This window comes from Sphaeramia orbicularis, chromosome 4 (genome assembly GCF_902148855.1).
Source record: "Sphaeramia orbicularis chromosome 4, fSphaOr1.1, whole genome shotgun sequence".
NCBI lineage: Eukaryota > Metazoa > Chordata > Actinopteri > Kurtiformes > Apogonidae > Sphaeramia > Sphaeramia orbicularis.
Window position 1 is genome coordinate 13,342,422 of NC_043960.1, and position 25,814 is coordinate 13,368,235.

At 36.9% G+C, this 25,814-nt stretch overlaps 1 protein-coding gene across 1 annotated transcript; it reads right to left on the reverse strand.

The window, feature by feature from the left end:
- Positions 1-322: 322 nt before the first annotated feature.
- On the reverse strand, positions 323-25,059 carry LOC115417405 (fibronectin-like). The gene is made up of 20 exons (XM_030131307.1): positions 24,755-25,059; positions 24,406-24,666; positions 21,421-21,470; positions 21,071-21,281; positions 20,701-20,961; positions 19,857-20,117; positions 19,516-19,776; positions 18,636-18,896; positions 17,662-17,922; positions 16,527-16,784; positions 14,696-14,959; positions 13,615-13,875; positions 12,020-12,280; positions 10,726-10,986; positions 8,119-8,376; positions 5,525-5,782; positions 4,368-4,655; positions 2,731-2,955; positions 2,581-2,631; positions 323-568 (listed from the first exon to the last, which is right to left on the reverse strand). Exons 1-20 carry the CDS (start codon positions 24,990-24,992, stop codon positions 534-536), a joined length of 4,485 nt encoding a protein of 1,494 aa, XP_029987167.1. The 5' UTR covers positions 24,993-25,059; the 3' UTR covers positions 323-533.
- Positions 25,060-25,814: the final 755 nt, after the last annotated feature.

A 25,814-nucleotide genomic window follows, 5' to 3' on the forward strand; every position in this document is an offset into this window, starting at 1 on the left:
ACATGCTGCTATGATACCAGCCACAATTATGAAAATGTTATAACCTAGTCCTAAAAGTAACTCAGATTCAGAACAGTCAATCTAAAAGGTACTCCTCACGTTTGATCATAATTTACTTGACATATAAGACAAACCCCATACTGAAGAATTTTATTAGAACTTTGTAGCTGTAATTACTTTCTTTTTACAATTTCCCCCTAAAGTTCTCAGAGATTGAACAATCTGTTGTAAATGCTAATGAGTGGAGAAGACAAAGATATAACCCATCATTGGTAATTCTGCTCAGTCCAGTGTATTTGTAAGTGAATCTGTGGTGTTTTTCCATTTGGGGGTGCCAGTGGTTTTGCACACTGTCCTGGTGTAGCAGCGTTGCTTGACGGTGTTTCTGGCTGCAAGTTGGATGCAGTAGGTGGTCCTGGACTTAAGGTCAGTCTCTATGTAACATTGGCCTTTCACATTTCCACATCTCCTCAATGACAAGTTTGCACTCGATCGCATCATCCACTGTCTTCCACTGCACATACAAAGAAACTCTATTTTCGGACACTTTCAGCTTCTCTCCTCAGACCTGAAAGACATGAGAGAAGAAGTCAGCAGGTGTTTACAGCACAAACAAACAAATGAAATTAACATTTCATAGTCTTGATGAAGACACAGGCCTGGAAAAATCTAAGAGACCACTCTAAGTTTGGAGACCTGAACCCCACTCAGAACCTCTGAAATGTGATCAATGCAAAGATTTAACTTCACAAACTATTTAACAAAGATGATCTGCTGAAGTTTTGCTCAAGCTATCGCATAAAGCAGCCATCTGATTTCTTAACTCTCCCTAAATTAAAAAATAATGATAGTATTCAATGTGTTCCATAAATTTTCATATTCCTGTTTGAGCTCCAGTGTGGCAGACATGAATGGGAGGTTTGAGTAATAATGCAACCAAGAAAGATTTTTTATTTTTCAATACAAATACATAATTTCATAATAATTTTGAACAACTATTATTTGTCAACAAAATATTTGGAAAACCTAAGGCAGAGTTAAACACCCAAAATGTTAAGAATAAAATTTGCTTATGTTCACTGGGATATCAACTGCATTCACACTGTTTTGATGCAGTCCCAGCTGATTTTGGTTTAGGTGGTGCCTAAAACATCTTGGACGCTGAATATAAGGCTTAAAATAAGCCTCATAAAAAGGAAAACCCTTATAGTATTGTGTTATTAAAAATAAACATGAACTTCTTTGCAGTATTTAAGGTCTGAAAACATGACATTTTTCCTTAGTTTAGCCAGCTGTCATTTTTCCAAACACATGCTCTAAATAACATTTTTATTTTCAATCTTGGAGAATTATTATCAAAAGTTTCAAGAATTAACAAAATTGTTTATTCTGATCCAACATATACGTATAAATGATAAAAATGGTGATCTCTTAATTTTTAGCCAGTGGTCTAAACAGTTGATGTGGCTGTATTTCCCTGTCAAACTAAACATTTCAGATAAAGTATCCACAAGGCCATTCTTCATATGACAAATGATATATTCATATTTATTGGTCTTTCATTTTCATATACAGTCACAGAAAAAATTATGAGACCACCCTTGTTTTCTTCAATTTCTTGTTCATTTTAATGCCTGGTACAACTAAGGGTACATTTGTTTGGACAAATAATAATAACAAAAATACCTCATAATAGTTTAATTTCAGAGCTGATATCTAGCCATTTTTCATGGTTTTCTTGATAATCAAAATCACTTCAGTTCTTACATCAATATCTATGGCATTGTACTGCCAAAAACAGTGCTTTTAGGCATTCCATATTTTATTTTCTGTCTGATTTAGTCACATGATACACACAGGAGTTAGTACTTGATTACATAACCATTGTTTCTGATGACTTTTGATGGTCTAATAATTTTTTCCATGACTGTATGATGATAACTTAAATGAACATATAATATGAACCATTATCATTTCAAATACACAATCCTACTATCCAGTTCTTTCTAATTATAGCTCTGAATATCCAAAAGATAGTCACAAATACGATATTATGGATCTCCATGTCTGGCATTATAACTAGAAATATTGAAATTTCACCACACATGTATTGATATTACACTGTAGAAACACTGTGGATATCTGGAATGCTTTTTCATTTGATACAATGTCATTAAAATGAAGAACAATGACACTGTAGATATATGAAATGGGAATTATTCTTCATAAGAATTATATTTGCAAATATGTTCATTCTGGAAATCCAAAGTGCACGTGTGGATATCTGAAATTTAATGTCCAATACACACGATTGGAAAAAATACCATCATTTGTCCAAGGAAAACCAAAGGCAAGGAACATGAAAGAAAGATTAAATGGATTTATAACAAATACTACCTCAGTATCTCTGAACTCTGCTCTTATTAATAAATATAATAAAGTTATACAACACCTTCACTTATAATTATTTTCACTGTAATTAGAAATAAAAGTATTTAAGTAGTTATTCAACCGTTTATGGACTGATATATCATTATTACAGAAATAATGTAATTTTGGATAAAAAATTCAATATCTCACCTTGGGCTTTCATGGCCCGCAAATCTCTTCTCTTACGATTTACTCCTAGAACTGAGGAAGAGAGAAAGTTTTAAGAGAGAGCATTTCCAAAGGAGCAACTGAGACAAAAGGAAATAGACACTGTAGCTGTGATTCATCTGATTGTCTCACCAGTAGGGAGGCTTTCTCCCTCGCTGTTGCTGGCAGTCACTTGAATGTTTGACAATGAATCCAAGCTGGAGACACCGCAGGAGAGGTCAGAAGTGATACAAAGCTGTGTTAATGATCCATCTAGCTCCGTAGCGGAAACTGAATAAGATGTGGCTAACACTGAAGCATCCCAGGAAAGTGTACTAGTCTGTGCGTCGTATCTAAAATTTTGTGGAGCACAGGGCACTGAAAAGAAAAGGAGAAAATACTGTTAGAGAAAAAACGAAACATTTTCAATGTCAATGTTACTTTTATTTTATAGTTAAAGACAGATCATCATAAAAATAATCTTATTGAATAAAAACTAGATTCTGACATGGTTTTTACATAAAACAACACACTGAAACAACCTCTCCTCCAGGATCTCGAAATGTAAATGTTCATTTCCACTTTTGCATTTATTTTCTTAAGTTTTACTGTTGAACACAAGATGTTTCCTGTTCTCCAATAAGTTAATTTTCAATGTACACAGCCGGGCCATAACAAAAGTTACACACTCTAATATTTAGCCTCAGTCATGTTTAACCTTTAGCTCAGATTGTGGCATGCATTCACTGTCGTATTGTTAGAAGAATCCTGCAGGACCCGTTTCATGTGTTTTCCGAATATGAATTGCTACCTTCAGGTAAACACTGTAGAGCCATCCGTTTCAAAAGCAACCGCTTTAAATTATTATTGCTCCCCTTCTCTATCTCTCTTCTTAATAAATCTTGACATTTTACTTTGTAACTGGGAAAATCGCTGGTTACTATTGATTTATTTTTATCACATTTTTTCCCCTTTTTATTGAAGGTGGTATCTCATCTTTTATAAATAATATTTTTAATCACATTGGCTTTTAATTCTTGCAATGTTGTTACATATTTTGGTATGGATTTAGGGTTGTGCAATAGTTTTATTTATTTATCTATTGGTGCTGTATACTGTCCCATGCTTCAGTATGCCATGTCATAGTATGGTTGGTGTTATTTACTGCTGTCATGTGTCTGCAGTGTTATTTATTAGTATGTGTCTGCACTGAGATGTTTTCTGTTTGGCATTGCAACCCCCTTGCACTATTACCCACAATGAATTTCCCCCCACGGACAATAAAATATATCTTATCTTATCAAATTAGTGCAGTGTCACAACATTAATTTCTGACATTCTTTGGAAACATAATATTGCTGAACCTAGATCTGACCATCTGAATCCACTGCAGATCACAACACTGCCCCCACAGGCTTGTACTGGAGGCACTAGGCACCATCTACCATCTCTCAAACTGATAGTTGTTTCATAAATGAGAAGCTAATCACTGCATCAATTAGGGTTAAAGACTTATTGCAGTAAAACCATTCAACTAAAATTCACAAATAACTATGTCACAAATGCTTTTATGTGCACACTTTAACATGCAAATTGCGTGAAAATGTGGACAGACATGACTCAAGAGCCCAAAGATTAATATCCACTCGAAAGTTATTGAGTGGAGAAAGAGGACAACGTTTAGTTTAGTTGTTTTCGGAAGCGTAAAAGTTTGAAAATTATTAACTTTGTTCTGATACTGCTCCTAAAAACCTTGTTGAAAAATAAACAAGATGACCATATAGAGTTACCTGACATTGAACTGTGGGTGTCGGAGGGCTCGCTGACCCCTCCTGAGTTTTTGGCACGAACAGTGATGTCATAAGTTGAGCTGCAAGGAATTGGAAACTCGAAGTATGGCCTTGGCAGCCAATAAGATGTGACTTCCATCTGGGTCAGTTCATTGTTGTTGAGGTTGGCAATTACTGATACCAGGTAGACAACATCTGAACAGTTGACAGTGTCCCATGATATCATGGACCAGTGACCTTGACCACTCCTCTGCATCCGTACATATAAAGCAGCTGGAGGACATGGAGCTGAGGAAGAAAAAAAAAGAAGTTTAGGAGTGAAATTAACCAGGTTTTAAACTTTAGATTGTTTTTGTGAATGGGGTTTATTTGCCTACACATTTTTAACCTCCTAAGACCCAGGAAATGTCAGCAAAGTACAAGCTTTTTTTGTTTTTTATTAAATAAGTGCCTACATTGGAAACATCATGATGCAACAGTTTTTTCAGATGCAGTTTTTAAAATTTTTATGGAATGTCCTTTGTGGTAGACAGTTTTCTTTTCTTTTTTTTTGTATAAAGTTGTGAAACTCTCATCCACAAATGTGGACAGAAAACCCATAGCTGGGTCTTAGGAGGTTAAATATGTGATCATTTTTGTAGCATAATAAACTTTTATTTCTTGCATGATTCATGGCAGATACTGAAACAAATCTCAGTAGGTAAAATAACATTAGATATGTTTTAGTCACATGCACAGTACAATGGACAGTGAAATGTATTTTTGTAACTGCAGCCAATTGTAAAATAGAAAAAAAGACGGAAAAACAGCATAAAAATATAACTGCATATATATGAAAATAAGCTCTAGTATGTAGAAACAATATACAATTTACATTATTGCAGACACTGTATTGAAGTATTGCAGTGTAATGAAAAAACTGAAATGCCTAAATCAAAACGACTTTTTAAAATAAATATTTCATTTATGTATTTATCATTTTCTAGCCAGGAGTTTCCCACTGAAATCTTTAATTCCAGAAAGGACAGGTTGATAGAAATATCCAAGCACCACTAACAAGGTTTACAACTATCTATGCATGAAAATGTGTTTGTTTTCTTTTTCTGCTAAATGAACGGTCTCCAGTTTTAATTGAATGTGTGAGCTCTTCTTCTTACCTACTCCCTCTTCCACAGGTGCGGTGAATGAGCTGTTGCAGTACTCGTTAGCAGCTTCAACAGAGAAGTTGTACATGCCTCCACACTCCAGTCCTTCAATGGTGCAGGAGTTTTCTGTAGTGTCACAGTAGAGTGCACTGTCCATAGACTGGGCACAGGCAAAATACTCCACCGCCCCCTCGCTGGCATCCCAGGTCAGGTAGGCAGACTGGGTGTCACAGTCAACATCAACTGCGAGACTGGTGGGGGCACAAGGCACTGAGGGGACGCAGAGAGAAGGACCCCGTCAAACGTGTCACATATTCATTTCAAATAATACTGAATAACATGATGGAGTAAAAGTAAATGATTTGAAATATCATGTTGAACTTATCTGTAAAAAGACAGTGAAGTTGGTTTCTATCTTAAGGATTCTTTCACTTATTAATCATTTCTGTGTCTTGACTTTATCTCACACCTTAATTTATCCTTTTATTATCTATTGTTATATTGTTTGGGCTGCTATTTGTCCCATTTGTCTCAATAACCTTTTCCTAGCTTTGCAAAGAAATGCTATCTGCTCCCTTTTTTCAGACAGCACAAACTTTTATCAGTTAATGTGAATATTTATTAGACCTGTGTCTTCATACTATATATAAAAATCCATTTAACTCATGACTCTCTGAGCACTCTCTGGAAATTAGGTTTTCCTCATATATTAATAACATTGGTCAACAACAAATTTATTGTTTACGTTTTTTGAGCTGATTTAAGATAATTTTGGTGTGCTGAATCCAAAAATCACATTAATTTTGCTCAGTCAGGTCAGCTTTCTGAACTATGCTACATATTGGCTTTTTAACATTTTTGCTTACATGTATGGGCATTTTCACATCATGATACAAAATTCTTTCATATTTCTTGCAATAAATGAGTTCTGAAGATTTTACTTTTGCCAATTTATGATTAATGGTTTTTTTTTAATATTACAGGTGAATGAAATGGCTTCGACTAGAAGATCTTGCAAAAATTAGCCTGACGTATTCTGCTACATCTGCGGTGAATACACCATTGTACCTAACAGGAATCAAGTCACAAGTTTCATAAAGCGTGCTTACCAATCTTAATTTGGTATTAATTATTATGTTTTGTGAGAAGATCAAATTTTTCAAAATCAAATTAGCAAAAAACCCTGACCTGATTGAGAAAAACAGATGTCATTTTTGGATTTAGCGGTGCAAAATGGTCCTAATTCAGTTGTAAAAACCTAGACAACTTGCAAAAAACATTTTTTTGTAACCCAGTGTAATCATTCCACTAGACACTCTAAGGCAGAGGTGTCCAGTCCTGGTCCTCGAGAGCTACTATCCTGCATGTTTTAGATTTTTCCCTTTTCCAGCACACCTGGCGGTCCTTATCAGGCTTCTGCAGAGCTTGATGATAAACATATTATTTGAATCAGGTGTGTTGGAAGAGGGATACAACTAAAAACATGCAGGATAGGAGCGCTCGAGGACCAGGATTGGACACCTCTACTCTAAGGACTTTCATCCTCTGTATCACCACATCTCTGACTGACATCTGATTTGCTGAAATACTGAGGGCCATGTCTTTGGAACAACCTACATCTCCTACTTAAATCAATACCTTTATTATCCTTATGTTAAAAAAAAAAAAAGGAATCTGAGGAGGACTGTGATGGAATGTTTTTAGTTTCTGAAATTCAGTTTAGGATAAAAAAAAAAAATACTTGGAAAAATTTCGATGAGTTGAATTTTTTATATCTTTGTTTTAGGCTTAATAATTTATGTTCATGTTATTTTGTTCATTGTTCTAGCTTGAAGTCTAAGGACAGAAGTGAGTATTTAAAACGTCACTATGTTAAGTTATTTGATGATGAGAGTGGGGGTGGGATTAAATACATTTTCCTTCTTCCCACTCCTTTTTGAGTGTAAATGAATGATTTTGGAATTATGAACTTTCGTATTCCGTAAATGCTTGAAATAAACAAATAAATGAAATGAATTAATTAATATCATCCATTCTGTTAAAAACTAATTATCCAGCTAAAAACAAGTCTAAATTAAAAAAAATATATATAAAAATTTAAATATTCACTAATGACCAGTGAAAAACTACTAAACAGCAACCTTGCATATTACATGTACCAAAAAATGTTGCTGTTATGAAATTAAACATAAATGAAATTCCCCTCAGGAGAAAATAAATGACACAGTGAAATATGTGTAAACATCCTCATTACCTTGAAACCATGTGAGATGTTTGAAGGTATTATTTTTATTCTATTGTTTTTATTTGGTAGTGGTTTATTGTTCTTATTTATCTATTTATTTTATCTATTCATTTATTTTGCTGTTTTTAATTGTATGGCTTTTTATGTTTTTTAATCTATTCTTGTATTTTATTCTTTTATTTGGATTTTATTTATTCTTCTGTACAGCAATGTTTTCTTTTTTTGTACACTTCTATGTCTTTAAATCTATTCTGTACTTTATTCTTCTATTTTGGTTTTAATTATTCTTCTGTACAGCACTTTGGTCCACTGTGGTTGTTTTAAAGTGCTTTACAAATAAAGTTGGATTGGATTGGATTACCTGATTGGAAGGTCATCATCTTGGTGGGACCGGTGCAGGTCTCTCCACTGGCTTTGATACTTAATTCGTATGGCTGTCCACATCGTAGTTCAGGAAGGGTGCAGTTGGTGTTTGTGGATGTGCAGTTTGTTTGGTGTCCATCCCTTCCTACAACTTCCACGCTGTACTGTGTGGCCACATAGGAGGCGGCATACGACACCACGACCCCGTTTTCCTCACAGGTTGGCATCACTGTCACGTTTTCTGGGATGCAGGGTGCTAAAGCAAACAGAATAAACTTCAACATTTCTAGTCGTGTTTCGGCAATATTTTCTTTTGGATTGAGTTTTACACAGTGTTTATATTTGTACACCTCTGTAAAGGTGTCCCCTTTCCCCACTCCCCTCCGGGGGAGTGGCTACTTTTTCAGTTGTAACCGCTTGGGAGCCAATGATGACAGGATCTGCGCTGACCCATCTGTGTCCTGCCCTGTCCTGTGTCCTGACCCCCTCCCCCACCTGTCTGGATGGACGTCCTCGGCCTCACCACTGTGGATGGGCCTCCTCGCTCCTGCCTGTCTCATCCAGCGGGATGGACCCCCCATGTGTCCACCCTACTGCAACCTTGTAGACTAGAACTACATCTGCAAATGGACGTCCATCAGTCCTGGTGCATCTATAGCCTGTCCGTCCATGGGAGTGGATCTCTCCTTCACTGTGGTTCTCCCCGAGGTTTCTCCCTTTTCCCACTGGGTTTTGAGTTTTTCCTTGCCGAGAAGGAGGGTCTAAGGACGGGGGATGCCCTGGACACTACTCATTTTCTTGCTGTTTATTTGACTGTTGTTTACTCCAACTGACTCTGTAAAGCCCTTTGAGATAACCTTGTTGTGATATTGGGCTATACAAATAAAGTTGAATTGAATTGAATTGAAGTATAACTGTCAGACATGGTAAAATGCAGTGTTTTAATTATGCTGATGTTGTACTCATAACAGTCAAAAAATTATGTTGGCAGTAACAGAGGAGACTACAACCCCCAACATCTTCTGCAACAGGGGTCTCAAACATGCGGCCCGGGGGCCAAATGCAGCCCGCCAAAGGTTCCAATCCGGCCCATGGGATGAATTTGCCAAGTGCAAAAATTCCACAGTCAAGGCTGTCGAAGTCATTTTAGTTCAGGTTTCACATACAGACCAATATGATCTCAAGTACAATAGCATAATAACCTACAAAAAATAATGACTCCATATTTTCTTCTTGGTTTGATGTGAAAAAATAATAAAAATAATAATATTATACTATGACTATAGTTAGATAATGAAAACTTAAATTTTTTTCTTTGTTTTAGTACAAACGATAACATTAAATTATAAAAATATTTACATTTACAAACTATCCTGTAACAATAAATTGTGAATAACCTGAACAAATATGAACAACCTGAAATGTCTAAAGAAAATTAAGCACAATTTTAACAATTTTCTGCCTGTTGCCAAGTGTTTAGTGTCTTTGTAGATCTGATCCATAATGCACATGTAGAAATGATAAGTTGAGGCATAATATTGTTAAAATTGCACTTACTTAAGAAATTTCAGTTTTTTAAGGTTATTCACATCTTTTTTGTTTGGATAGTTTATAAAAGTAAGTATTTTCATAATTTAATGTTTTTTTTTTTTTTTAACTAAAACAAAGAAAAATTTGGAGTTGTCCTTATTTATAGAATATTATGCTATTATTTTACAAGTCCGGCCCACTTGAGATCAAATCAGGCTGAATGTGGCCCCTGAAAGAAAATGAGTTTGAGACCCCTGCTCTACAACAAAGATAACTGCCAATAGTATGAAACTGTGCACATTCTGTCTCCAAAAGAGGTCTTAAAAACAAGTGACAATGATATGTTAATGGATGAAAATAGATAAATTAATAACTTAAGTAATAACACAATAATACTATTTTTTTTGCTGGTAACAAGCATAACATTATTATGACTATCATCATTTATTTTATCTCGTTTTCTTGTTTTTGTCGTCTTTGGAGGGCATATTTGTTGCTAGATTTCACAAAATCATATTATTGAGGCAAAGTTAACTGAAAGACATAATTGCTCATAATCTGTGTTCACATTCACTTCTTCTATTGGAATGAATGAATTCTAGTCTCCATAAAGAGGCAGGAGTCTGGGTCTGCTCAAGGTTTCTGCCCGTTAAAGGGAAGTTTTTCCTCGCCACTGTCACCAATCACAAGTGTTTGCTCCTGAAGGATTCTGTTGGGTCTCTGTAAACTTAATTTGATTCTGATTTGAATTGATAAAGCACTTTGTGACTCTGTCTGTGAAAAGTGCTCTATAAATAAAATTTACTTTACTTTACTTTACTTTACAAAAACCATACAACACACACACAGGAAATTGCTTTATAGTGTCATCTCCGAATTATTTTTGATGACAAACTATTTCCACCTCACATGACACGGGACAAACAAGCATATAAAAGCACAAACATTTCTAATAATAATTAAGTAAATTAGCGGTGCACATCTTTTTCACTGTGTGCTGCATGCAAGTGTACTAACAGAAGTATCCCAATGAGACACAGTGTTATAGTAGAAGCACTGCTGAGCTGACACATACCTGTTTTAATCCTCTTCGGTGGACTTCTGAGGCTGCTGCACTTGTCAGATGACGTTGCAACAATGATGCTATACTGCGTGCCGCATTGGACGTCCTGGAGCTCACAGGAACTGGTGGTGCTGTTACAGGTGATGTAGGTCTGGTCATGGCCCTCAGCGGTCACCACATAGATAGGTGAGTTTTCTGACAGCTCCCATTCAACCAGAATTTTGTTGCTATTGCACTGTGTTACTGCACTGATGGATGTCAGAGCACAAGGACCTAAAAGATGGAACACAGAGAATAAGGAAAATATCAGTACAGATTGTTTTTTTTTTTTTAGTATTAGTAATATAATCAGTAATGAAATAATACAGATGCGGAACGGTACACAAGAAAAGAACATGACCAGGCTTACGGTACAAAGGGCTAAAAGGTGGTGATTCTTATATCTAACAACAGGTCACAAATATAAATGATATTTCTTGATTTTAACCCATAACGACCCAAACAGCTGCAGATGACCAAAACTATCTACTGATGTAAAGTGTTTAATACCTGTTGATCCACTAATTCTATCAATACATGTAAATAATTGGTGTAAAATACAGTTTGTTATCTTTTCATGGTCATCAGACGTTCAGAGGCTTCATAAAGTAAGTAAATGTGGAAACACTGTCATCTTCTACAACATTAATTCACCAGTAAAACCCATGGATTTGGACCAATGACAGTAGATGGACACTGGGTTTATGTTTAGTTAATGATACATTTTGCTGAAAAGTGACATTTTCTTCAGTTTTCTCTGTTTTTTGTATAATTACCCACAGCTTTAACTTGAGCTTTTTATGCATATCAATCATGATCAGTAAATTAAATGTAAAAAAAATACCTGATTTTCACTTAAGAATGCAAAATATTGACCATATTATTAGAATACATGGTGATAAATCAGTGAATTAAATATTGTAAGATACTCGATTTTTACTGAAAAACAGCAAAATGCAGAGAATAATATTAGAATAAATGGTGATAAATTGCTTAAGACAGGTTAAAATAGCGAGAAAAATACATTTGGGAACTACCACAAAAGCAGCACTGGGTCTTTATGGGTTAAATCAAGAAAATAATTTGTGACCCCATTGTGTAAAGGTGGGTGAAATTTAGTATATGCTGATTTTACTTACATCATTAGGCAAGAAATGTGACAAAGTAATAAATTGTTATGGAGGAAATGAATGAAGTTTCTGAGCCAATAAAGTCAGTTTGAGCAACATCAGCTTCTCAAGACTCCAATTTAAAAATAAATTCTTACCTGTCTCCAGCTCAAAGGTGGTGCTGGGTTGACTGGGGCAGTGTTTGTTGACTGCAGTGACGTGGAAGGTGTACAGTGTTGCACATTTCAGATCAGGTACATTACAGGGAGAGTGGGTGGAGGTACAGGTGGCGTTATGTCCGCTTGCGTCCTCAGCCAGGACGACGTAGTTCTCAGCTCCCTGTGAGCCATCCCATGACACCCAGGCAGTGTTTGATACACAGTCCAGGCCTCCTCTAATGTTCAAGGGCACACATGGAGCTGAGGAGGGTGAAATAGAAGTACATTTAGTATTGAGACTACATGGAAATCATTTCTTTACTTAACAGAATATACAATTTGAAAGACACATGAATAAAATTATATACATATTTGTGATATTAGCGCTCAGCTTTAGCCACATCTGTGTTTGTTTTGATTTACAATCATTCAAGAAATGTATAGGAAATGAGTAGTTTATTATCCTCCTGAGATCCAGCCATGCATTTTTGTCCTCTGTAGGGGACAGAAGTTTGACAGTTCTACTCTAATCCTGTCCATTGCAAAGGACATTCAATTAAAATACATAGATAAATAGATAAAAAATAATTATTTGAATATTATCTGAAAAAACTGCATTATGCAGATTCCAATCATGATGATTATTTAATGTTAAAAAAGCTAAAACTTTCACTTTCCTGGGTCTCAGGAGAATATGTCGCTTTTATGAAAGTACAGTGATGTTAGTTAGTATAATGTTGAAGACTAACTTAACTAATGGTAAGTTACCTGTTAAATTTAGTTACTGTATACATTAACATGGTGGCTTGTAGCATAGTGGTTGTAATTAGATCATCAATAAGGAAATATATAATAAATATGTTAAATTTGCTCTGTCCTGCATTACTGTTGTATTACAGTTATGACTTGTATATTTAAACATTATTAGATAAATTTGATATAATGTGATTATTCAGGGCAACAAAACATTGTTGTATGTAAGTATAGAGGTGAATGTATAGACTAATGATCCTGTGATCATACTATGTTTATTTGTTTTGATTATGCCTATGTCATTATTATTTGTATTTAAATTTTTTTTAAAATTTATAGCGAACGAGTGATGCACTAAGGTTGGCTGTTTTATGTCTTGTTTCTATCACCTGCCTAGGAACTGCAGATGAACAGTAGTTATTTTTACTAATTCTGGCATATTTACATAGGTGTATTTTTTTAGACAGCAATGTTCATAAATGTGCAAGGTCCCTATTAAATAAACCAATAAAATAAAAAAAATAAAAATAAATAACATAAACATAGAAGCAGTCTGGCTCTTGACAAATGGATAAATGTGAATATGCGAAATATCTGAATTAACCTCCTAACACCCAGGAAATGTCAGCAAAGTACAAGCTTTTTTTTGTTTTTTATTAAATAAGTGCCTATATTGGAAACATCATGATGCAACAGTTTTTTCAGATGCAGTTTTTAAAATTTTTATGGAATGTCCTTTGTGGTGGACAGTATTCTTTTCTTTTTTTTGTATAAAGTTGTGAAACTGTTCCTCTGCACAGTGAATTTTATGATGTGTCTGATTTTCTTTTCCTGAACTTTACCTGAACATGTGTCCACGACAGCACTCCATACGCTCTCACAGTCATCTCTTACAGACAACACACTGACATTGTAGGTCTGTCCACATGGGAGGCTGCTGATGGAGCAGCTGGTGCTGGTTGAGTTACAGTACAGTCTTGCTCCTGTGTTGCTCACGGCGGCCACGTGGAAGTACTGGGCGTCGGGGTTGGGGGACCAGGACACTGTCATGGCACCCTCTGCACACTGCGCATTTACAACCACGTTCTGGGGTGGACACGGAGCTAATGGGGGAAAACAAGAGGGAGAAAATGAATCAAAGGGGCATATTTTCTTTTGATGTAAAAAAGCGCCTTGTCACTGCCACTTTTTTATCAGTGTTAGATTATGGAGATCTACTTTATAGGAATGCATCGTCCAAATGTCTTCAAACGGTTGACACAGTTTATCATGCTTCTCTGAGGTTTATTACTAATTCTAAAGCCGTGACACATCATTATGAGTTGTATTCCAGAGTGGGTTGGCCTGCCCTGTCCACTAGGAGGCTGGGACAGTGGTCCACCTTTATTTACAAGGCCATACTTGGACTACTGCCTTTCTATATATGTAGTCTAATAACAAGAGGAAGTGCTGATTATTGTTTCTGATCGACTGAGCATTTGTTCCTCTTTGTGCCGTTCGTCCGTATAGAGCTGGGTAAAAGGGCATTTGTCTACTCTGCTCCTTGCACAAAGAATATGTTGCTAAAAGAGTGGAAACTGACTGAATTGATCTCCTTGAATGCTTTTAAATTCAAAGTCAAAGTGCTGGAGAATAACTCAATGACTTGCGCTTGTTTTTCATAGGTTGACTTGTTCTGTAAATTATTGTATGTTGCAACTGTGTAGCGTAACTGTATGTTGTAACTATGTGTTGTATTTCATGCTGCCTCTTGGCCAGGACTCCCTTGGAAAAGAGGTTCTTAATCTCAATGGGATCTTTTTTCCTGGTTAAATAAAGGTTACATAAATGTTTTAAAAAATCAAAGGGGCATATATCTGTGTCCTGTTATGATTTTATGTGATTAAGTTTTCCAGAATTGAATCAATAAGTTCCATCTTTTACCTGTGTGCACGTAAGCTGAAGCGCTATGTTCACTGGAACAGGCCTCATCTTCTGCGCAAACAGTCACGTTGTAGATCGTACCACACTGAAGGTTAGTCAGATCACAGTAGGTCATGGTGTTGTTACACTCGGCCCGGTGGCTTCCATCACTCGCGATTCCGACTGCGCGATAGAACTGCGCTCCGCTGGCCCGCTCCCATGTGACTGCAGCTGAGTTTGACTCGCACAGTAGAGACGCCTTGACGTTTGTGGGCTTGCAAGGCACTGGGAGAGAGAAAAAGGATGCAGGTTTTAATCAGTAAATTCATGTATTACAAGAAAATAATAATCATCTAGTGTAGAGGCAACAGGTGTTTTTTTTTTTTTTTTAACTTGTCTTCTCCAGAATCATAACAGCAGAATAGTGGTGTAGCTGCCTTTTTGTGCTGAACAAATTTGCTCTGCCAAGGGAAACTACATAAAGTATATGAGGCTCCCTTTGATATTCTACTGTTATTATTCTGAGTTTCATTGAACCACATTTCGATGCCGGACCTGACATAAACGAACAGGGGGAAGGAGAAGAAAGGGGGAGAAGAGAAGGAGAGAGTGAAGGGGGGAGAAAAAAGGAACACAAAGATGGCAAAGACCCTCACATGAGAAAATCAACAATAACAACCATGGTGGTAATTATAATGGTAACAATAACTAGAACAAGAATTCAGTAAACTAGGCAGAAAAAAGGAAGAAATTACAATGAAATAGAATAAATAAGACCTATTAAATGAGAGATATACGAAAAGAAAATATGAAGAAAATATCATGAATGACAGCACAAATAATACCAGCAACAAATCCACACAACAGCAGTTGTTCACATTAATTTCCTGCGACAGAGTGACTGCATCAGTGGCAACAGGTGTTCGTATGGAAAACAGAGTCATGAAAAAAGTGCATACAGGATATAAATGGCTTATAAATTCGTCCATACACATAAATGTCTCTCTCAGACGGTAACGAGCTCAGGCTTGGTGCTGTTGGCAAACATCATCTGTGTTGTGAACAGTTGGTGACTTGTGGCATCAGCTGTGTCTGTATCCAATTTTACACCTCATCTACACACACTTTGTATTTTTACTTAAGACTGAAGGATAGATTTTGTTTAGAGATGGACTTGTCTCTAGGCAAAGGAATTCAAACACAGATTGTACTTTTTCAGAATTTCAGTAAAAGCTACATAAGGTATGGAAATCCCCCAAACCGCCTTGCACTTTGCTATGGATGAGCGACCTCATGCTCTATCTAAGTCTTGAAAAGGTTAAATACACACTCAGGGGGTCCAAAAACCACTTCGACTCTACCTGGAACCCAGTAATGTCCTTTATTAACACATTAAAAAGTCTCCCTGATAACTCATGAATTCATGAGTTATGAGTACGCAGCCCATTTATGCCTGATGAGTGTCATACCTACTAATATTATTGTTTTTAGTCGTTTATTTATTTACTTAATCATAGATTGGGATGCGTTATCTAGGACTTTGTAGGGTGGGGGGAGGGATGGGTTGGGTATTGTATATATGTTATGTGGAAAATCCAGAAGTGTTGTTTTTTCTTGTATGACTGTCACTTTTTTTTTTTTTTTTACCTTGATTTCAATAAAAAGAATGTTGAAAAAAAAAAGCTGCATAAGGTGGTTTTCAGTAATAAGTCAAACAGAGGTAAATTATGTAGTTACTGAAAATATTTTACAACTCCAAGTTCACACACATCAAGTACAGTAAGTACGAACGTGTCATGCAGCAAAATAATCTGGCTAATTTGTGTGTTTTTAATCGTTTTTTAACATTTACCTGACTGCAGGTTGAGATAGGCGTGGCTGTTGTCACATCGTCCATCATTGGCCGTCACCGTCACATTGTAGAGTTGGCCACAGTGCATGTCGGCGAGTCGGCAAGTATTTTCCTCTGTGTCACACGAGGCCATGTGACCATCAGGCCCATAAATGTGCACAGAGTAGGATGATACTGCCTCTCCTTCTTCCCAGGACACAACACCTGTGTTAGTGGTGCACTCCATCTCTGCTGTAACCTTCTGTGGTATGCAGGGAACTACAGACACAGAAATAAAAGAGATGGTAGTTAGTTTATGGTGGTTTATGGTGGCACCAGCCATTTAACTCCTTATGCTCTATGTTTTATTGTGTCGTAAATCACACTTTTTATGACTGTTATCATTTGACACTTTGTGCTTTTCCACGCAACACAAATTAGCCTGTTTTTTGTTTGTTATATATTATACTGGTATTATTAGTTTCATGTTTTCATTTCTGATTAGATTACTTTAGATTTACTTTATTACTTTAGATTAGATTACTTATGCAATGCCTGTATTCACTCATTCATGTGCTACTACAGAGCAAATAATTCTACTGTAAAAGAGTATGTTTTGCTATTTTTCTCTTTTTTTTTTGCAACAATAGTTTTATACTTTTTACATTAATGTTACATGCATTTTATTGTTTATGTACTTATTATTGTGTTACATGGTTGATAGAAAATATGCACAGCCATCCTGCATTTACTGAAAATTAATCAAACATGAGCAAATATCTCCCATTGGTCACATATATAATTCAAGATGTTTATATATAACCTAATATGATCTTATTAACTTCATTCACAGAAAATGTGCTATATTGTGAAATGTATTGTTACCTGTGTATGAAATAATTTTCTATAGCTATAGGGCAGATTCTGATGTTGCTCGATCTCAGTATCCTGTCAACAAATGCCTGAAATATTTATTATATTTGATCCCAGCTTAATTATCACAGATAGAGTATTTCTACAGATTTCACAGGTATGTTCAGGTCTGACAAAATACTATCCTTTTCTACCCAAAAATTTGTTCGAGGAGAAAATAACATCTTCCAATACATGATATGACAATAGTAGGTCTTTATCCTGACTATAACTTTGCTTTTACCTGTTGTTATCTCCACCATACTGCTTTCAGGGCTGGTGCACATGTCGTCTGAAGCACGGACAGTGATGGAGTAGTTGAGGCCGCATAGCAGGTCTGTGAACTCGCATGTTGTAGTACTGCTGTTACATGTTGACGCATAGCCACCGCTGCCCTGAGCCACTGCATAGTAGGCCGAAGCCCCTCTGCTGGGCTCCCAAGACACGGCTACATTTCCAGAATCGCAATCCACATTGGACTGCACGTATTGTGGTACACAGGGAACTGAAAGCACACACAGAAAGGAACCGAACATAAGTAATAGTTGAGGATCTGTACAGGTTAAATATAGTAGAAGTACTTATGGTAACCCTTATCAGGTGAAGTAAATGTTTGTACATACTGTCAACACAATGTACTTTGAGTAGAAAATGGCCCCTAATAGTGTTTTATCACGAAATTTGATGTTTTTCTGTTTATATTACAACAGCATTAATAAACAAGTTGCATTTTATCGCTGTAAATGTTTATACTGAGCTCATCTAAACCATTTAATGTAATGTTGAGGAGTTTATGCTACAGCAATGCATCAAGTTTTATAAGATTATATGTTTACAGTGTCGCTGTCCTGGAAAATCACATATCTCCAAAATTTCAACTTTCTATGAGCTTAGACACATTGTCACCTGTTTTCAGCTTTGTGACTATGTATATTCCAGCTCATCCAAGAGGGTTTGAAACATGAACATTGAAAGTTAGCATATTTGGAGATATCAGGTTTTCACTGAACAGGAAGGGAATAGAAAGTGTAATCTGAAAAGTAACTTAAAAAGTAATATTTGACTCTGAGATGTAGCAGAGAAGCATGAAGCTGCGGAAAATGAGTGATTTTCTTATTTAAGTACGACACTCACAAGTACAACTCAGTAATATTCTGACTCTACCTAACTGCTTTTACACTACAGCTCAATCATCTTGGCAGTAAAAATAATCTTTACCTGTATGCAGCTGCGTTACTGCGCTGTGTGACACGTTGCACACATCGTTGACTGCAATAACACTGATATTGTAGGTGAAACTACACATGAGGTCTGAGAGGACACAAGAATCAGAGTCGGATTCGCAGCTGGCTTCATCCTCTTGCACACCGATAGCTTGGACGATGTAGGAATCAGCCCCAGTGCTGGTCTGCCACTGTACAAGGGCACTGTTAGTGGAACAGTCGAGTTCTGTTACAACACCCTCAGGAGGACAAGGCACTGGTGGAGGAAAGAGGTGGAGGAAAGTGAGCAGGATGATGCTCAACATGCAAAATGTCATACTGTCAATTCATGGCTGACTAGAATATTAAAATAATCACCCTTTTACACTTCTAAACCCACTGAGTACCAAAGCTGAGGCTCACGATTTCTCCATTTTAATAGTATTCATCAAACAGTTGAGACATTTTCCTTTTCATAGTATGTTTTAAATGGTGCAAAAATGAAAAGTATATTAATTCTAATATTCTTTCACTTATGGAAATCTAATATATGACATATGCCCTGATATCACACCACAGGTCTGCCAGTATATTAGTATCCTGTACATACATACACCCTCTGTTTACATTAAAGTTGTATTTGTACATTAAAAATATAGTTTCAGTGAGCTTGATACATTTATCATTGTGTAAAACTGCTAAAATTTTCAATAAGTTCAATGACATCTACATAAGTTTTCACTTCATATGTGCATATATTGCAGACATGGAAAAGTATTCAATGTACAAATGTCACTAATGACATGTAGCTTGACCTTTGTAGCATTTCAGCACAAGATTTTGTGCTTTTGTTATGTTGTTCTCTAAATCTGACACTGATTGAAGGTGGTTCTTACCTGATTCTATCTGTAGCACACCACTGGGGAGGCTGTTACAATTGTCATTTGATGCCACAACAATGACATTATAAATCTGACCACACTGCAGGTTGGGCAGTTCACAGAAGGTGACGTTTGAGTTGCAGGTGGAAACATGGCCAGTAGAAGCCCGGGCTGTTGCAATGTAGTCCACAGCGCCCTCAGCGAAGGACCAGTCCAGGATGGCCGAGTTGGTGTAGCAGTCGAGGACCACAGAGCCAATGTCAGGTGTGCATGGAACTGAGAAAAGATGGAGAGATTGTGAGTCAGTCATGTCAATAAAACAGTGAGCCAGTCACAAACGCAGATGCTTCATTTACCTGAATTGAAGACTATTATTTGGCTGGGCAAACTTGAGCAGATATCATCCTGTGCCACAACCTGGACCGAGTAGGACTGTCCACAGACCAAGTCATTCAGGGTGCATGACAGATCTGTAGTATCACAGGTGGAGGTGGGTCCCAATGAGCTTTCAGCCACCACTTTGTAGCTCAGGGCCCCTTGGCTAGCACTCCAGGATACCACAGCCTCATTTGTGTCACAGTCCAAATTCACTTCAACATCCATGGGAACACAAGGCACTGGACAGAGGAGAACAGAGTAGGTTTAATGATTATATCATTATCACAATATACTGCAGTGGAGGAGTTAAAGGGTTTAGATAGTCTTGGTCATCATTTTTAGTGGTAGGGAAATGAGACAATTTAGTTTTTTTCAGCATAATTTGCTTATTTTCTCTTCCTAAATAATATAGTATAAACAGTGTTCAACATGTAAAATCCACATTGTCTAAGAATTAACATTGAAAACAGTAACTATATAAGCATGATAATCAAATTTAACAAGTTCTTGAAGTTTATATTCTTCTAAATGTTGTCCTAGTGCTATATTAATACTTGTTAATTTCTGAAACACAATATGAAAAAGAATCAAATATTTGTATATCCTCTTGAGATCAAGCAATGCATTTTTTTTCACAGTTTTATTTAAAAAACAAAACAAAAACACTGTTCACTGCAAAGGACATTCCACTAAAAAAATATCTTAAAAAAACAGTTGCATTATGCTGTTTCCAATATAAAAAAAAAAGCCAAAACCTTTACTTTTCTCAGTCTGAGGAGGATATAACTGCATTAAACTTCATCATCATGTGTACACACTCACCTGACTGGAGTGTGTCGGCCTCGCTGGGATCAGAATTACAAGCTTCGTTGGAGGCAACAACAGTGACTGTGTAGTTTTGTCCACACTGGAGGTTTGGTAAACCACACTGTTCGCTGTCGGACCAGCAGGTTTGTGACTGACCGTCTTCTGGTGTGACTGTAGCGGTGTAAAAGTCGGCCCCAGCTGATGCATTCCACGTTACCACAGCGATATTAGAGAAGCAGTTCATGACACTGGAGACGCCGGTTGGAGTACAAGGCTCTGAGGGATGAATATAAAACAAAAATGATGAAAATGAAAGACAAGACGATGCCTTTGGAAGCATCACATGCCCGTACGGTGAAGACAGTGGTAAGGTAAATGAAAGTACCTGACAACAGCATGTATGGTTCACTGGAGCCACTTGTGCATGTAGAGTCTGCAGACTGAACAGACACGTAATACTTCTCACCACACATGAACTCAGAGATGTAGCTGTGGGTGTTATTGGTGGTGAGCTGCACTTTGTGGCCACTGTCACTCTCTGCTGTCACAATGTAGAACTCTGCTGTTTCACTGGCGTTCCAGCTCACTGACCCCACCTTAAGAATAATATGTCATTTAGTTTTGTCAGTTAAAATCAGCTAATTACAACACATTGTTTGATAGAAGTGCTTCACAGATCATAACTGTTGACAGAATAGTGTAGAATCAAACCTGCAGAAAAGGTCAAATATTTACCTTCATAGAGCAGTTCAGAGATACGTGCAAATTATCTGGTATACATGGAGCTGTAAATAGAAAATGGAAATTATAAATGATATTACTTATGCTCTATTTTTATGTTGTTTCACTGGGTAATTGCAAATGTGGCCCAAATCGGATTTTTTTGCCCATATGTGACCTGTACCCAATCTGTTAAAGACAGTCTGAACAGCACAAATTTGATTTTTTCCAATCCGACCCAGCCCACTTTTATATGTGGTCCTAAATCCAATACATATCTGATATTTAGCAATGCGACTTCAGCCTGAACAGCAAGGTCACATTTATCCAACCTTTACATCATTAAAATGCGACAAATGTCACAATTCTACATCCCTCTATATTTACTTCCATAATCACAGTGCGTGCCTGCGTGGTCACGTATTGCGTCAGGACCTCTTTTGTGCATGCGGGTCACTTCAGGGTCGCATTCAGTTCATACTCAAAACTGATAGAAGTTGCATTTAATGTGTAATATAAACGAGCACACAAAAAAATCGGATTTCACCAAAAGAATCCAAATTGTGCACTAAGACCTGCTGTCTGAACGTAGTCTTAGTTGCTGTTTAGATTTATTGCATAAGCTTCCAGTGTCATGTCAGCAATAAGTTTCATCTGCGTAGAAATCAGAGTTGATATGAGTTCCTATCATGTATTTAAAATTTTTATGTGGTTCCTGGTTTTCTGTTTACAATACTGTCACTTTTTATGTTAATAAAATGTAGTTTAATGTAACATATTGTGTATATTATTTACATATGTACTGAATGTTCATGCATCACTTTGGCTCAGTGCTGCAATGTGTGGTTCAATTAGGGTTGGGCACTTGAATGTTCTGTAACTGTATGCCAGTATGTCATGAATTAATAGATTAATCAGTCCATTTTGTCACTAATTGACACTATTCATGTTCCCTGTTTTATTTCGACAATAGAATTACATTTTCCTGAGTAATAGTGATGCGCAGGTTAGGTTTTTTTTAACCCACGATTCCTGTTTTGTAAGTAAGTAAATTTATTTATAGAGCACTTTTCACAGACAGAGTCACAAAGTGCTTTATCAATTCAAATCAGAATCAAATTAAGTTTACAGAGTTTGTGGAATTATTTTACCCGCTCCAACCCGCCCCACAAATAAAGTGAAATTTTTTTGACCCGCCCTGACCCCAACCCACAAGTAAATAAATTCTGTGCTCTCTAATTGAAGTTCTGTGGTGGTCAATATATTGTCCATCCAGCCTTAAAAGGTATAACATGACACTTTCTGTAAAATTAAATTCAGATTTATAAAGGTGCGCTGCATTCCACTGTGTTATTTCATTTATCCACATAACTCCCTCTGTACATCCCCTCTGGTTTTCTCAGGGAGTTAATTTTATAGCGCATATAGAATGTAAAAACATACCCATTATTATTGTGGTGGTATTACTCTGCATGCTGTCACATGTGTCGTCACTGGCTATAACAGAAACGGTGTAAATCTCGCCACAGTGCAGGTCATCCCAGGTGCAGGTGGTGGTGTTCTCTGAGGTGCACATATGAGTGTGACCGTCCAATCCCACGGCAATGGCCACATAATAGTCTGCTCCATCGCTCTTGGCCCAACTGACAGAACCTATATTGTTCTCGCAGTGTGTGAAACTCTCAACGTGTATCGGCACACACGGACCTGGATGCAGATGAAGAGAAGGTGAGTTGACTCATGATCATTAAACTACTTTCCATGACAAAGTAGAAGAAAATAAAACATACCCAGTTTGAACTGTGCGGGCTGGCTCACAGGGCTGGAACATCGATTATCCCGAGCTTGAACTGTGAAGGTATACTCCTGTCCACACAGCAACTCAGCTTCTAGTGATGTTTCATTAGTTTGGAAGGACGTGACGTATCCCACATCTCCTACAACTTCCACCGTGTAGATTGTTGCCCCTTTAGCCTCTGACCAATTCAACATCACTGTATCATTTTTGCACCACCCGGTTACGACCAGGTCAGTTGGCTGGCAGGGTTCTGGTAAAAGAGGGATATGACACAAATACTTTACTTGGATGAAGATGTGACCTTTGTGGCAGGAATCTGCAATACAGGCTGATATCACCAGTATGACCTTTATTTATAGCATCTAAAATGCTTACTTTGCCATGGGGAAGTTATAAATATTAGTGAAAAGTGCACATGGGCTCAGGTTTTCTTTAAAATGTCACTAAAGATGGTGACACAGTATTTAGTCGAACCAAATATTAATGACAGAGCTACATAATTAATCATTGCTATCTATCTGATGGTAATGCCCATACCTCAGGCGTGTCAAACTCATTTTAGTTCAGGGCCCACGTGCAGCCCAGTATGATCTGAAGTAGGCCGGACCAATAAAATAATTACAATTAAAGAAAAAAAAAGTAAAATTACATTGTGAAAATGTTTATATCAACAAAGCTTTCTTAAAAATGTGACTAACATAAACAACCTGAGATGTCTTAATATAAATAATCGTCTTATTTTTTATTTTATTTTATTTTATTTTTTTAAATATTTTGCCTCAGCTTCTCACTGACACATGCATATTACAAGTTACAGATCACAGTGAAGCTACAAATACACAAGACATTTAATAATAGGCAGAATATTGTTATAATTGCACTCGCTTATTTTAAAACATTTCAGATTGGTCATATTTGTTCAGGTAATTCACATTATTTGTAAAAGGATAGTTTGTAGCTGTAAACATTTTCATGTAATTTTACTTTTTTCCAATAAAACAAAGAGAAAAGTATGGAGTTGGCATTATTTATAGGTTATTATGATGGTGTTTTACTGATCTGACCCACTTTAGATCCTATTGGTCTGAATGTGACCCCTGAACTAAAATGATTGTTAAAATCTTCTGTGTAATTCTGCGTTTCACAAATTCATCCCACAGGCCCGACTGGACCCTTTGGCAGGCCGGTTTGGGCCCACGTACCTGTCTGAATCTCCACAGTGCTGCTGAGTTCGCTGCAGCACATTCCACTGTGAGCCATAACAGTGAATTCATAGGTTTCCCCACAGTTCAAGTTGTGGAAGCAGCAGGTGGAGTTTGTGGAGTTGCAGTACATAGTCATTCCAGAGCTGCAGGTGGCAGTCGCCATGTAGAGCTCCACTCCCTCTTGTTCTTCCCAGACCAATGTGGCTGTACCGGTTCCACACTCAAGGCCCACTCCAACATTCTGTGGCATACAGGGCCCTGCAGAATAAGGAGGATGAGTTAAGCATCGACACAAGAGATAATAATGGAGATTCACGAATAGACATACAGTCAGAACTCAACTCACGTGTACTGAAGGTGACGTTAGTGTTAATCTCAGTTTGGCATTGGTCACTGATGGCATACAGGGTGACGGTGTACATCTGTCCACACTGCAGCTCTGTCAAATCACAGCGGTCCTCCGCAGACTCACATGAGTCGCGGTGGCCGTTAGACCCAACCACATTCACCCTATAGGATGAGGCTCCAGAGGCAGGGGTCCAGGACACCTCTGCTGTGTTGTTGTCACAGTCCAGGTAGGCCATCACATCTCCCGCAGCACAGGGAGCTGGAGATAACACAGAGCATGGGCAGGAAGAGACAGTTACATAAGTGTAACAGCATTAGTTTTATTAATACATACAGCGAAGTGGATAAAAATACAGTAACTTTACTACACTGATATTACACTTCTGGTATTTTCATCTCTTTTGAATAAAACCTGGTAGTTACTAGATGACAAAGATAATTTTTGTGATATGCAGAAACTGGCACAGTTATTGATTTCTGGGATTCGTCTGTGTTTCTTGTTTTTGCTCTTTTCTTCTGAATAAAAAGTAAGTTTTAATTTAAGAGACACAACAACAGCTAAATGTCATATACTGCATCAAATGAAATTATGACGCTCATATATTTTAGAAAAATTTGTGTGATTGGATTGTAAAATTTGTGGGCCACAAATTTCATAAATTACGAACATGAAAGCCCTTGGATGATGTTGAGGGTTTGACAGGATTTCTGAAGTGGCACTGTAGTAAACTGGTACATATGACCTTATTTTTTAGGTCTACTCTTGCCCTTTGATAGTATTTAAGATGCAGTACTTCTGGTAATGACAAAAAAAACAACTTTTAATTTATAATTGAGTGAGATTCATCATTCTACGACAGCTCGTTAGAGCCACATAAGAAAATCAAAACGCTTGTCACTACAAGAATAAAGTCCTAATATAATGAGAATAAAGTCATATTAAAAAAAACAAAACAAAACTCATTATTTAATGAAAATAATGTCATAATTTAATGAGATTAAAGTCATAATATTTTGAAAATAAAATCAACAGAGTTCCTGGTTACAAGCAGCAACTT

Bases quoted from the DNA above. Each gene is read 5' to 3' on its own strand.
- LOC115417405 (XM_030131307.1), bottom strand. From the start codon at position 24,992: ATGGCCTACCTGGACTGTGACAACAACACAGCAGAGGTGTCCTGGACC. The intron at 20,962-21,070 runs GTACTTTCATTT...TTCATCCCTCAG, and splicing joins ACCATACATGCTGTTGTCAG to AGCCTTGTACTCCAACCGGC. The intron at 13,876-14,695 runs GTAAAAGATGGA...TTCCCCCATTAG, and splicing joins TTCAGCTTACGTGCACACAG to CTCCGTGTCCACCCCAGAAC.